General features: G+C 37.5%; 1 protein-coding gene across 1 annotated transcript in view; it reads left to right on the top strand.

The window, feature by feature from the left end:
* Positions 1 to 14,328, top strand: part of gk5 (glycerol kinase 5) — a 56,588-nt gene extending 42,260 nt beyond the window's left edge. The window contains exons 11-16 of the mRNA XM_078410411.1: positions 457 to 561; positions 4,945 to 5,039; positions 8,629 to 8,732; positions 11,093 to 11,152; positions 11,387 to 11,520; positions 12,417 to 14,328. Of these exons, the coding sequence (XP_078266537.1) occupies positions 457 to 561; positions 4,945 to 5,039; positions 8,629 to 8,732; positions 11,093 to 11,152; positions 11,387 to 11,520; positions 12,417 to 12,574 (656 nt within the window). The 3' untranslated portion in view covers positions 12,575 to 14,328. The remainder of the gene's footprint in view (positions 1 to 456; positions 562 to 4,944; positions 5,040 to 8,628; positions 8,733 to 11,092; positions 11,153 to 11,386; positions 11,521 to 12,416) is intronic.

Genomic DNA, 14,328 nt, shown 5'->3' with positions numbered 1-14,328 from the left:
TGTTGCCAGGACCCGAGGGCCTGGGCTATAGGGAGAGGTTCACCAGGCTAGGACTATATTCCTTGGAGCACAAGGGGATGAGGGGTGATGTTATAGGGGGGTACAAAATCATGAAAGGAATAGATTGGGTAGACCGTCTCTTGCCCAGAGTAGACGAATCGAGAACCAGAGGACGTTGGTTTAAGGTGAGGGGGGAAAGATTTAAAAGGCACCTGAGGGGTAACGTTTTTTCACAAAGGGGGTTTGTAACGAGCTGCCAGAAGAAGTAGTTGAGGCAGGGACTATTGCAATGTTTAAGAAACGTTTAGATGGGTACATGGATAGGACAGGTTTAGGGGGACTTGGGCCAAATGCAGGCAGGTGGGGCGAGTATAGATGGGACATATTGGCCAGTGTGGGCAAGTGGGCTGAAGGACATGTTTTCACACTCTAAGACCTATGACTTTATCAATGCAGGAATTTATCCATTGGTTGGCTGGAAAATTGGATCTGAAATAACGTATATAGCGGAAGGAAATGCTGCCGATACGGGTAAAGTGATCCAATGGGCCCAGCGGCTAGGTAAGGTATCTAGAGATGAATGCTGGGTTTGTTTCTGTGCTATAAATTTTTTAACTAAACATTATTCTCTAGCTTTGGTCTTAAAGTTTTTATTTATATAGACTTGCTATTACGTCTCAGTTGAGACACTAATCCACCTCTCCATTTCGCCTCACTTAATCAATTTTACAATCCTGCTCAACTCGTATCTCGCCTCTATGTTCCTGCATTAAATCATACAATTGTATTTTTTTTGTGCAACATTTGTGTCCACAACAAGGATTTCCCAAGGCACCACGTATGGCTCTTCACAATTTCTCAAGGAGTTAACACTAGAAGATTCTGAGGAGGCAGAGGAAGTATTTCTTAAACATTTTGATGGAACTAAACTTCCAGTAGACTCTGAGGTAGCAGATTTCTAACGGTTTTGCGATTCTTTCTGCTATAAAAAAAAAAGAAATACATTCATATTTTATGAACCGAAGTGCTGATTTTATAGACCAATTCTCAAATGTCTGCTTTTTCACAACAAATACATCTACTTTTCAAATGTTATAAAAACTTTTATTTTTCAAAGCAGAATGTGTCACTTTATACACTTTCTTCACATTCTACCATCTGTGCGCAATACAGTGTCCTTAATTTTTTTTGTGATTCCTATTTTAAATTATCTGTAAACCTGAGGCATTTTTAGTATCCAATATGCACTCAACAGATTTGTTTTCAGAAGAGAACCATTTGTAACCACTGAAAGACTGCCCTGTCCCTTGCTTACGTTCGGTCTCATTCCTAAACAGGTTTTGAACCTTTAATCCTCTTCGTGTTGTTTTGCCTTCTGGGCATTAATCTCTTCTGGTATCTTGTTTCTTGTACCTTACTTGTTTGTGGTACCTTATTGTTTCTAAAAGCTCACAAATACCACATTCACTACATTTTGACTCTTCATTCTATCTGGTACTTCATTAAAGGCCACCTAATTGGCTTTGTCAGCCTCGGTTTCTGAAATCCACAAGCTGATTTTAATGTATCCTTATCCAAATAGTTAGTTGCTTCCTCATTTGAAAATGTTTTTCTTGTATTTATTAGGGTAAATCATTTATTTTTCAAATGTATATTATATTTGCTTCTCCCCAAACATTTACTTTTAGATTTTAGAGAGCAGTGATGGAAATGGGTTTTAGGAACTCTGGGTATTCGAAGGTCCGTGAGGCTGAGGTTGGGAAGGAAGGAAGGGGGGGGGGGGGGGAGGGGATTTTTTAATGTGCGGTCATACTCGTGTAAGAGCACAAGAATGCATAACTTGTTTATTATGTATTTATAACATAGTTTATTGTGTATTATATGTCATAGCTGCTTCTCTCTCTCTCTCTCTCTCTCTCTCTCTCTCTCTCTCTCTCTCTCTCTCTCTCTCTCTCTCTCTCTCTCTCTCTCTCTCTGTCTCTGTCTCTGTCTCTGTCTCTCTCTCTGTCTCTCTCTGTCTCTGTCTCTCAAAATGTTCCATAATGGTATATAATCTCCATTTATTTACTGTGACCTCCTCTTTCTTTCTGCATGCTGTTTCTTCAGCACGCCTTCTGCCACTAAGAAGCCACGTCCTCATATATTCTTCGGGGTTGAATTTTGACAGAAGAGGTCCCACCAATTTAATAAATAGAAGAGTTGAGAGATGATCAGTTTGAAGTCTTGCACGTTGTGGTGACATGCAGAAATTCATGCCACTGAAGCCTCTTTCACATTCTGCTGCTGATACCAGAATTGTATTTACAGCCGTTACCAGCTGCTGAAAATCTGCAGAAACTATTTTCCCTTTAGATTCCTTGAATTCTCTGAAGGCTCTCACACAAAGCCGACCATTTAAGCCAAATTGTTCTGCCATTTCTTCTACATCATTATCCCCAAAGGTAAAAGGTGAATCTTCTGGAATATTGTTGATATCTAAATATTTTGACTTGTTAATTAACTTTTTACATTTATCATTGGAAGCTGTTGTAGATTCAAGCAGCCTGGATTTCATATTATTGACCAAACTCCTCAAAAACTGTTGTCTATGTATTTTACCAGCTCTTAAATTTATTCCATTAAACATCATCTGGCTTGTTGCTTTCTCCACTTGAGTATAACATTGTCCTGGCTTCTCTATTTGACATTCAAGAACCTTGATAGTTCGTTTAATTTCCTCATGTGCTTTACTAAGTGTACAATTTTGGATCTGCAGTTCAAGTGACAGTTCAGACAACTCTAGCAAACTGTCCATCAACAAGCCCAAATTATTTACAAAATATCTGAAAATGATTTAAACCTGCAACTTCATTTATAGCATCACCTACACTGAGTTCAAGCCTGTGACTGGCACAGTGCCAAACAGTTGCATTAGGGAAATCATCAAGAAATAGTTTTGCAACCCCTGCATTTCGTCCTAACATTACTGATGCACCATCAGTTATAAGTGATATCACATTTTCGTTTAGGTACTGTATTGAAAAAATACCTCTTTGTAAGCAACTTAGAAGCCCATCATATATAGATTTTGCATTTGCACCAAGTTTCATATGTTCTAAGTCAAAATAGAATGATATTGGTTGGGAAGATTCACCAACTGCTGCTCTCAAGCAGACTACTAGAACAGTTTTCCCACTAATAGCAGTAGATTCATCAATCATAATAGACATTTTAGATTGTTTTGAAATCATATTTTCCACCACTGTCTCGCATCGTTCCCTATGTGGTGAGAAACATCTGCACATGACTTACGAGAGTGTAGTACCCCAAGTCGATGCCGTTTCTTTCTTGCAGTTCAATATCAGAAGACATATCTGTGTAGGGCCTACCTTTGTGTACAATATTATATACAGTTCTAAAAACTCGACCTGTTTTTGCTTCGTCCTTTTTCAGTGACATATACACTACATTTTCGATTGTTTTTTTTCAGCTGTTTCATTGATTTTTTGGCATCTGATATGAGCTTCACTATTTTTGTGCTTAAAAATCTTTTTTCTTAAACTCATTAACTGTTTTGCTTTGTCATTACTCACTCCTACTACATTAACACTACATTAACACTGCACCACTCACGAGACAAATGAATTCCTTGTGTTCGTTCAAGTCCAAGATGACACTTGCTGCATACACCACATCCTAGTTTTCTGTTTTTAACAATTTGCCAGGGATATTCTTTCTTTTTGTTTAAGTACATTTCTTGTGTCCAACAGTCTGGAAGATCACATTTTTCAATATCTTTTGAAATGTCTTCACGTGCAGCATCAGGCGAAACAGCTGCATCAGTTACATTATCATTTTCAAGTAATTTTTGGCTGAGTGTTTTCATTATCATTTATTTCTTCATCGATCTGAAGGAGCTGTCTTTCAAAGTATCTCCGTATGCTCATTTTCACAGGGGTACACAAATCTGAAATTTATAGATATTTGATAGTGATATATAATAAAATTTGATAGTGATATATTATAAAATATTTCTGCTTGCACTATTGTTTTGCTAAATAAAACCACCTACAATAAAATATTCACCACTCACGATTTAGGCTGGAAAAAACTATTGGTACAACTTATTTAATTTTCTCCCCATCCATTCTAATTTAACTGAAACAACTGAGGCAGAGCGGCAAATAAAATAACGTGGAATAATAAAATAACGTGACTTTACCTGAGCCCGTGCTCGCGGTCCAGTAGCCCTGACAGTGAGTTTAAGAAATTCTCCCTTGAATTTTATTCAAAGGAACGCGGTGTCATTAATACATGGTCAAAACACAATTACATTTACTGAGGAATGTGGATCGATGTTGATGACACATTGTATAACTACCATCTGTTAACTACTGGCTGTTAACAAGTGCTAACAGTGGCAGTTAACAAATCGTTTTCGTCTAAATTGAATAAAGTGATAAACGACTGGAATCTTTCTGCAGTACTCATTAAACCCGAGCTGGAAATTGAAAACTAGGGGAACACCGTCCCCCTGCGTATCCCCCCATTTCCATCACTGTTAGAGAGACTGCATGGAAACGGGTCCTTCAGCCTCACCGTCCTTGCCGGCCGTACACTAGCACTATCCTACACACTAGGGACAATTTCCAATTTTTCCCAAAGCCAATTGGAGTGTGAGAGGCAACCAGAGCACCCAAAGGAAAACCCACGCGGTCACATACATGAAAACTGAGCTTCTTCCCAAATCCACAATATCTCATCCTTACACTCCCAGAGTATAGTACATTTTGACTTTTTTGGTTTTGGATCAAAATGTATTCAATTTGATTTTTTTTTTTTTGAATAACACAAGGAAACCTCTTTTCCCATAGCTGTGGACTAGATTTGAGGCAGGATGACTTTTTTGTTTAACCTGATGTAATATCCCATCTCCTATGTAATCTCATCTTCCCATTGTTCCAGGCTTATTCACCGATGTTGATGAAACAGAAAAGATGGCACAGGAAGTTCAAAATTCAGATGGTGTATTCTTTGTTCCGTCTTTCAGCGGATTACAGGTAAATCTGAACACCATGCTAGTTGTCCTCTCCTCACTGCATTGATTACAGGTAAATCTGAACACCATGCTAGTTGTCCTCTCCTCACTGCATTGATTACAGGTAAATCTGAACACCATGCTAGTTGTCCTCTCCTCACTGCATTGATTCCAAAATATTTTTAATTAACTTTGTTCAATCAATGCTTGAATTACCTTTTTTTAATGTGTGAATGTACCTCTTTAGGCTTTGGAAATTGGTAATTAAAAGAAAAGTAATCGCATTTAAATACCCCAACACACTGTAGGCAAGGCTGATAGTTTTTGATCTGCTCCACATCTTTCATTGTTCCTCAGTGACACCAATAATATTTACACGCTTGAAACTCCCTATTAAAACATCTTTTTTCTTTTCTCTGCTGTATTCTATCTTTTATCAATTCTGTTAAAAAAAATCCCTGTGCTTTATATATATATATGCTCCAGCCAAACGCATGTATTTCTGTAATGTCCAGCTTGTTATGATGATATATATTGTTCTTTCAGCGCTTGTGAAACACACTGTTAGAATAGAATTCTCATTCAAGATTCAATTTTGAAATGAAGGAAGCAGGAAAGAAAGACTCAGCTTGATCTTCATTTCCTACCTACATATTTGGGGATTGTTTCCATAGAAGGCGTCCTTTAAATATTGAATACCTTTTATAATCAACCAGTGTTCATAGACAACATAAAAGAAGTACAATTTCAGTTTGAATAGTGAGATGTAATTAACTTTACCAACCAACATTTGAAGTAATTTTCTCTTGATATTTGAAATTATTTAAATGTTGATTTTTACAGTTGCTGTGTTAATGTGTGGGATTTTAAACAGTAGTATTTTGTTTAAGATAGATTGGATTTGCATCCAGTTGTCTAGACCAGAGGGCAAGTCAGGAAAACAATGTAAATGTTAATGCTTGATAGCAGACTATAAAGGCCATCATTGGAGGAACATCATCTCCATGTTCCTATTTAAATACATCACTGTTTCTTCATCCTTCTTCATTCAAAATGTTGGAATTCCCTGTTGAACTCCATTGTCGGAGCAGTTAATGAGAGAGGCCACAGGGTTCAGCAGTAACTGTATAAGAAAATAACTGCAGATGCTGGTACAAATCGATTTATTCACAAAATGCTGGAGTAACTCAGCAGGTCAGGCAGCATCTCGGGAGAGAAGGAATGGATGACCCGAAACGTCATCCATTCCTTCTCTCCCGAGATGCTGACCTGCTGAGTTACTCCAGCATTTTGTGAATAAATCAGCAGTAATTGTTGTGCTCTTCTTGGTGTTACCCGCATTCTGAGAGCCTGGGTCCAACAAATTACAAAATAGTTGTATATTTGTGATGAGTTGAAGTCAGTTACAATGGTGTTCATGCATCTTTAAGGAAAAATGACGGGTTTTATTTTGCTCTTTTTTTACTGTCATCCCCTCAAATTGAAAGGAAATGGATTCTGAATTTGAAATGTGCAATACAAGGTAATTTCTGCCATAATGTGCTGATATAAAAGTATTAACAGAAATACTTTTAGAGTGACGTGTGACTGTACTTTCTGATCCACAATACAATACACAAAACAGTGAATATATTATCCCTCCACAATGTGTTGTTCTGCAAGTGTGTAAACAACATCGTGATTTAATGATTTGTAACTACAATTTGTAAATTTACAATTTGTAGATCGATATTCCCATTAGAAAGTAAGTCTTACATTGGAAAAACAAAGTGAAGGATAACAGATAATGTTGTTCACTTTCATGGAGGCATTTTAAGAGCTGGCAACATGTATTAGAGGATTACACTAGAAGCCAGTTGATTTGGTTTTTAAGGGCAAGTATTAAAATTGATGTGAAATTTCCAGAAACGTAATCAAATTATATTTATTTATTTACCTCCTAGTCATCGAATTGTATAGCACAGAAATTAGGCCTTTGGCTCACCATGTCCATGCCACCCTTTCTATCCATCGACTCTCATCCCATTTGCCTGCATTTTAAGCCTTGCCTGTCTAAACATAAAAGATTACTCCTCCATCTCCTCTGGCATCAAGTTCACTTATCAACCATTTTCTGCTTTAAAAAAACAACCCCCCTCAAATCCCCTTTAAAACTCCTTTCTCTCACCTTAAACCTATGTCCTTTTGCTTTGATATCCCTTTTATTTTTCTCCAATCATGAACAGCCATTCTGACTGCATTTTCTACCATTACCACCCAAACCCCACTCCTTCATCATCACTGTCTCTCCTGGGTAGGACCTCCTTCAAACTTGATCAAGCTTTAGTTAACTTGTTATTTCCAGTAATTTTTTCAATGTCCCTTCTGTCTGCTTTGTTCGTGTGAAGACTATTGAAATGTCTTGCCGTGTTATGTTGTTATATAAAGTGCATGTATTGTGCGTCCACTTCTCACTTTTGTTCCCTATATCTTGAAGGGGTTGAGAAACGATGGTGCTGATTTTGGCAGTCAATAGTCCCATTTTGGCTTGATGATGATATCCAGAGGGTTGATCTTTTTTTCATTTTAGTGTTCTTTGGAACACACGCTTACTCTTTTCTGGTTTAAGTTTGAACTTGGTGCCTCCTGCAGGGGATCTTACCGGACAAACATAGAGAGGGTTTATCAACCAATCGGAAGAAGTCTCAAAGCAGAAAGTAAATAACTTGGAACACAAATTACGTTCAATCATTGTACAGGTGCTGAAACAAAGACTGGGATGTTCATATGGGAGAAACTTGGAAATAAAACACAAACCTTTAAACTGAACTATTTAAATTAAATTCTGAACGTTGCTTACAATTGTTTTTAATTCTTTCTCTTTCATTCTCACTATGGAAGTCACTGTGCTATAGGGACCACTAGCCATTTGCTATGAGCATAAACTGAATCAGTTTGCTATTTGCTCTTTCTGGCTATTTTAGTCATCCCATTTCTTGTGCACGTGTTACATTGTGAAGGAACAGTAAATTATTAGACAGAACTCAGAATTAGACTGTTCAAAACATACTTGTCTAATAAAGTACTATTATGATTATGATGATTATCATTACTCTCCATTACCTTTCCAGCGTATGAGAACCTCATGGGTCAACCCCAAACAATGCACAGGCTGAACAATGTAGCTAATCATCAAATCCAGGGTCTTATTGCCTGACATGCTGCTGTGATGAGCAATTTGTCCACAACATTGTAGAGTATTTCAGTTGCTTTTCAAGTTGTTGCTAAAGCATATGTTTCTTGCTAATTCATGTAATATAAATCATGAATTAGTTGCCGAGGAGCATCCAATAGTTTGTGACAGTCTACAAATGAATTGGTCAATTATTTTTGTGTACCATGTACATAAGGATGAGTGGTATTTTAAGGTGACGCCACCATTTAAGTTATGAAAATGACAACATTAAGAACGAGAGAAATTTCCTCCTTTATAGTCTATCACTCTCCTTTCTCTGTCCTTTTAAAAAATGATAACCTTATGTGCATGGTATTGAACTACATGCTTCGATTACTGATAACCTTTTGTGCATGGCATGGAACTGCATCACTGTGATATGCTTTGTTTTGGTCAGGCACCTTTGAATGATCCAAATGCATGTGCGTCATTTATGGGACTGAAACCTTCAACAACCAAAATTCATCTAGTCCGAGCTATATTGGAATCCATAGCCTTCAGGTGTGTGAAAAAGAAGCCAATGCAATGTGTTTATTGAACCCTTCTGTGAGGCATGGTACTTTTCTGCTCTGTTATTATTTATCCCTATATTATGTATCAGCAAATCTTATAAAAGATGTTAAAAATTGTATGTATCGAACCAACTTTAGATATCTATATTTACTTGCCTAACCTTATGAATTAAACACTTGTTTCCCCATACTATAGGAAGTTTTCATAGAATCATCCAGCATGGAAACAGGCCCTTCGGTCTTACTTGCCCACGCTGATTTACATGCCCCATTTACACTAGTCCCACCTGCCTATGTTTGGCCCATGTCCCTCCAAAACTATCTTATCCATGTACCTGTTGAAACATTTCTTAAACATTGCAATAGTTACTGCCTCAAGTACCTCGTTCCATACACCCGCCACCATTTGTGTGTTTAAAAAAAAAAGTTACCCCTCAGGTTCATATTAAATCTTTCCCCCCTCATCTTAAACCCTTGTCCTCAGATTGTCAATTTCCCTTCACTGGGCAAAAGAGTCTGTGCTTTTGCTCGATCTATTCCCCTCATGATTTTCTACACCTTTATAAGATTACCCTCATCCTCCTGTGTTCCAAGGAATAAAGCCATACTCTGCTCAACCTCTCCCTGTAGATCAGGCCCTTGAGCCCTGGGAACATTCTCGTAAATCCTCTCTGCACCCTTTCCAGCTTGACAACACCTTCCCTATAACATGACCAAAACTGAAAACAATCTTCTAAATGTAACCTCGCCAACGTCTTGTATAACAGCAAGATGACCTCCCAACTCCTATACTCAATACTCTGACTAAGGCCAATGTTCTCATGGATCAATGTTCCTTGGATTAAAATAATTTTATGGGAGGGTCAAAGGGGCAGGAAAGAAAATCGGCACTTACAATAGATCAGAGCGGTCAGGAAATCTTCACTTGAGGTGGTGATGAGAGCAGAAAATTGTAAGACTTGAATGTGTAACTGGAAGAGCCATAACTAACAAGGTCATGGATCCAATACATTCATAGTTAAACAACATTGGAAACAAACCCTTCAGCCCAACTCGTCCTTGCCAAACAAGATGCCGTTCTATGTTAATCCCATTTGCCTATGTTTGGCCATATCCCTCTAAAGTTTCCCTTCCCTTATACCTGTTCAAGTGCCTTTAATGGTGCCTACCTCTGGTGAGCTTTTTCCTTTTACCCACTACCCTCTCGGATTCCCCTGGGAATGGCTAGGTGAACATCTGTAGAGAAAAGTCCTGTTTTCCCTGTTGTTTACGGGTGGCTCTTGTTTTGTGACCAGCACATTCACGAAGGGCTGATTGTCCAATTTCATGTATTGTTCATGTTCTATAACTTTTAGTTACAGATACACTGAGAGGTCTTTTTATAATTGTCTTAATGAAATGTAGGCTTAAAACCCTCGTACTTGGCCAGATTATTTTTAGTCCATGGTCAATGTGCCGATGAGCCATTGTAATAATGTAAACTGCCTTTCTAGAACATCAGATAACGGGGAAAGCTTGGCTGTCCATTAGAGATATGCCTGTAGCCACAGTTCGCTGAACAATAATTGTTAGGGTGCATTCCCTGGAGATAACTCCCATGCTTTTCAAATAACAAAATGACAATAAATTACAACCACGAATCATGTAAGCATGTCATGGAAATATTAAATGTTCTTCATTTAACATAATGCCCCCTGACGCTTGTAGAACATACTTTACTGGAGGGTAGACCTATGACAAAGTTTAGCCGGTGTTGTTGAAGCTACTTTACAGTTGGTGTAGCTCCATTAATTCCTTCCACATAAATCCCAAGGGAGGCTTGCAGATTGCAAGAATGAAAATGTTTTTCTCCATTGTAGATTATTTGCTACAGTCTTGATTTTTGATGGTTTTGCAATTGAATCAGGCCTGTGGAACTCTTAGTTTTCGGTATCTTTTTCTTTTAAAAGTTTCCTGACCTGTAGTAACCTGCTTACTTAATCCCTTTGTCACCATCATTAAGACTGGCTGCTTTATAGTCTCAGTTGTAGAAATATAAACATAAAACATTTTCTGAAATACAAAAAAAATGTAACTGCACCCCAATCGATGGTGTATAACAACTCTAAACAAGCCACTGCAACCTTGTGACATGCAGGAAGTTTGAATTTACGGCATGTTGCTTATATTCCACAACCAATATGTATCGTGCTTCCTGTTCCCTTGAATGGCAGGGGATATCTGAACTCTTAAGTGAAGAAACTTTGTAAATTTGCAACAATTTTATTGGTACATTAAAGTGTAATTTAACATTTTCTTTCCCATCTTTCTGTATTTGGTGACATTTTTTGCTTGATTTGTTTTGTACAGGAACAAACAACTATATGATACATTGCTGAGAGAAATCCGCATTCCCATTACACATATCAGGTACGATCCATTTGAATTTCAGAGCGCTGGTTTTATTTAATTTTGCACAATCAATATTCTGCATTCTATGAATAATTTACTAAAATGGCCGAAACAAATGAGGAAATTTTACAGCTTTTTAACTAGAAGTCATACAGATCTATTGAGCATTCAAAGTTTTTCCTGATTATTGGTACAATTTGTTTTTGTTTTTGTTGTTGTTGCTGATTTAACTTTTTGTATTATTGTTTACAGAGCAGATGGTGGTATATGCAACAACCAGTTTATCATGCAGCTCACCACCGATCTGATTATCTGTGACATTGAGAAACCTAGCTGGGTGAATATGTCCTGTCTTGGGGCAGCGTTTTTAGCGGGTCTTGCAATTGGTATGCCACAAATCCTTAACTTTGATATTCTGTTTCTTTATATAAAATTAATTTTGGAAATCTAATTTACATGGTTCAATGCTGAGTGCTTTTGCCAGGAAAGTTTAATTGACTTTGTAGTCCTGATAATGCTACATTCACTTTTATAGTGTGTACAGTGTCGGAATTGAGTGTGCCTTGTGTATTGTCTTTGGTGCATTGTTGTACTAGCCAGTGTTGTATAGTAAACAGTTGATTACTGTCAATAAAGGGGCTTCAAAGTGTTTTCAACAGCTCACAATACCAGAAACCCCGGTTTAATCCTCACCTGTGTGATGTCTTCACGTTCTCCCTGTGACCACATGGGCTTCTTCCTGGTGCTCCGGTTTCCCTTGCATCCCAAAGACATGCAGATGAAAAGGTTAATTGGCCTCTGTAAATTGCCCCTCGTGTGTAGGGAGTGGGTGGGTACGTGGGATAACGTAGAACTAGTGTGAACAGGTGATCAGTGGTCGGTGTGGACTCGGTGGGTTGAAGGGCCTTTTCCGTGTGGTATCTTTCAATCAATCAAAGGGTGTTCCGTCGTTGGCACCACGTTTGTTATTTGCCTTTGCAACCACCAACATTAAAGAGCCTACATATATTTTAACCCCCTTTATAATTAGACAGAACTTAAACAAAAATGAAAAAAAACCCTGCAGATGCTAGAATTCTGAAAAAAGGACTGGAAATACTCGGCAAACCATGTAAAATCTCCAGTCAATGACTTTTCACCAAAATTAGAGGACTGTTGTGCATCAGGGCACATGTGAATCTTGTTATTCTGATGAAAAGGCTTGCACAACATTGACGCGATTTTGATTTCATTTATTTTTATAGCTTAGAGATTTTATTAATATTGTTTCACGCTGTTACAGGATACTGGGAAAGCCAAGAAGATTTGGTGAAGATGAGAACTGTGGAAAAGATCTTCAGACCACAAGCTGTGCTGCACAACTTTAAACCCACATTAGAGAACTGGGATTTGGCTGTGAAACGATCCATGCATTGGTACAATAAAACAAAACAGGAGTGAATTTTTACTTGAATAAAAGGTAGCACTGAACGAGCTTTCTATTGTAAAGGTTCCAAGTACAAACCGTTCCCCTAGACAAAGTTTGCATCAATAAATCTAAAGGGGGAAATATGGAATTTCTGTAAATTCCACATTCAATTTTGTTGTAGAAATTGCTGTGGAAAAGCTTGCCAATGTAAAACCAATTGTGCCTGCAACAATAGGCAAAAATATTGAAATTCATATTTCATTATTTCCAAATTTATTCCCAGTGCCATCTGTCATTATGTCGAAATGACATTCAAAATTGTGAAATGTAGGGCTAAATTGGTGAAAACTGTATGGGAGGGGCTGGATTGTGGACCTTTTTAAGGTTGTAACCATTTGGTGGAAGTCTGGTGTTTTGCCTTTTCTGCATGTCGGCTCCATTGTAATCTCTGTTATGGAAGAAATATCGAAACTATTAGTAGATTTTTAACGTACCTCTTTGGGCATGAAGCTAACATTGCATTTCTATTTCCAATGATGTGTGTCTGATTACTACATTGATTACACTTCTCTAGTACTGTGAAGCATTTGTGACTTGGCAAGATTCTGGAGATAGAAAAACAAATTTTTTTTGGACAACAAATCACATTCAAATGCAGGAAAGCTCTGAGTACTGAGTATTTTAATATAACAATATTATTAATCCCATCCTAATGATCTAATTTACCTAACATAAGTTTACAGATTACCAATATGTGCCTTATCACTGTCACTGTAATTGATTGCATAGAGACGTAGTTCCGCCAAATGTTTTGTCAAATGGCAGAACATCTTAAATTAAGCTGATTAATTATCAAAGCATAATGTCTTGCCATAAAACTATTTGGAAAAGAATAAAGAAACCTACTTTTTATTTTACTTTATTGTATTGTATGTTAAAAAAAAGTTAATATTTGGAAAAGATATGAAATTTTGAACTGGTTAAGTCATCTTCAAATCAGTTGAACTCCAGTAATGTAAGAGACAGGCATGTAATGGTAAAGTTCTGACAATACTAAATTTTATGGTTTAATTCTTGGAGTTATGAAACTTATTTGAAGTAGTGACTTAATTATCTACACTTGTTCCTGATACACTAACTGAAAAACTGTTATTCAGTTTGTGGCAAGTGATCCACAGAAGATGATTTTCAGTTCTATTTAGCATCAGATCATCTTGTAAATTTTGTTTGCCATTCCTCCACTTGCACCCCTTATAAAATTATAGCTGCATGCAGCAGCATTATAACACTGTGTAGGAAGGAACTGCAGATGCTGGTTTAAACCGAAGATAGACACAAAAAGCTGGAGTAACTCAGCGGGACAGGCAGCGTCTCTGGAGAGAAGGAATGGGTGATGTTTCGGGTCGAGACCCTTCTTCAGACTTTCAGACTAAAGAAGGGTCTCGACCTGAAACGTCACCCATTCCTTCTCTCTAGAGATGCTGCCTGTCCCGCTGAGTTTCTCCAGCTTTTTGTGTCTATCCTTAGCATTAGAATACTATAGTTCCTTCAAAGATAATGACTTGAACTTCTCAAATTCCTATTGATTGGCAATTTTTCCTCCCCTTGGATGACACTTTGTAAACTAATTCCAACTGAAACTGTTGGAACAGAAATGTATTTTTTTCTCCTTGGGCCATAGTGGACCATACTTATAAGAAATATTAAAGATTTTACAGATGCCTCAAATGATCAAATAAGACATGTTTATCGGAGTTGTTTGTAAGATTAAATGGCTCTAACCTCA

This window comes from Rhinoraja longicauda, chromosome 13 (assembly GCF_053455715.1).
Source record: "Rhinoraja longicauda isolate Sanriku21f chromosome 13, sRhiLon1.1, whole genome shotgun sequence".
NCBI lineage: Eukaryota > Metazoa > Chordata > Chondrichthyes > Rajiformes > Arhynchobatidae > Rhinoraja > Rhinoraja longicauda.
The sequence above is the reverse complement of the archived record's forward strand: the minus strand, read 5'-3'. Positions and strand labels throughout refer to the sequence as shown.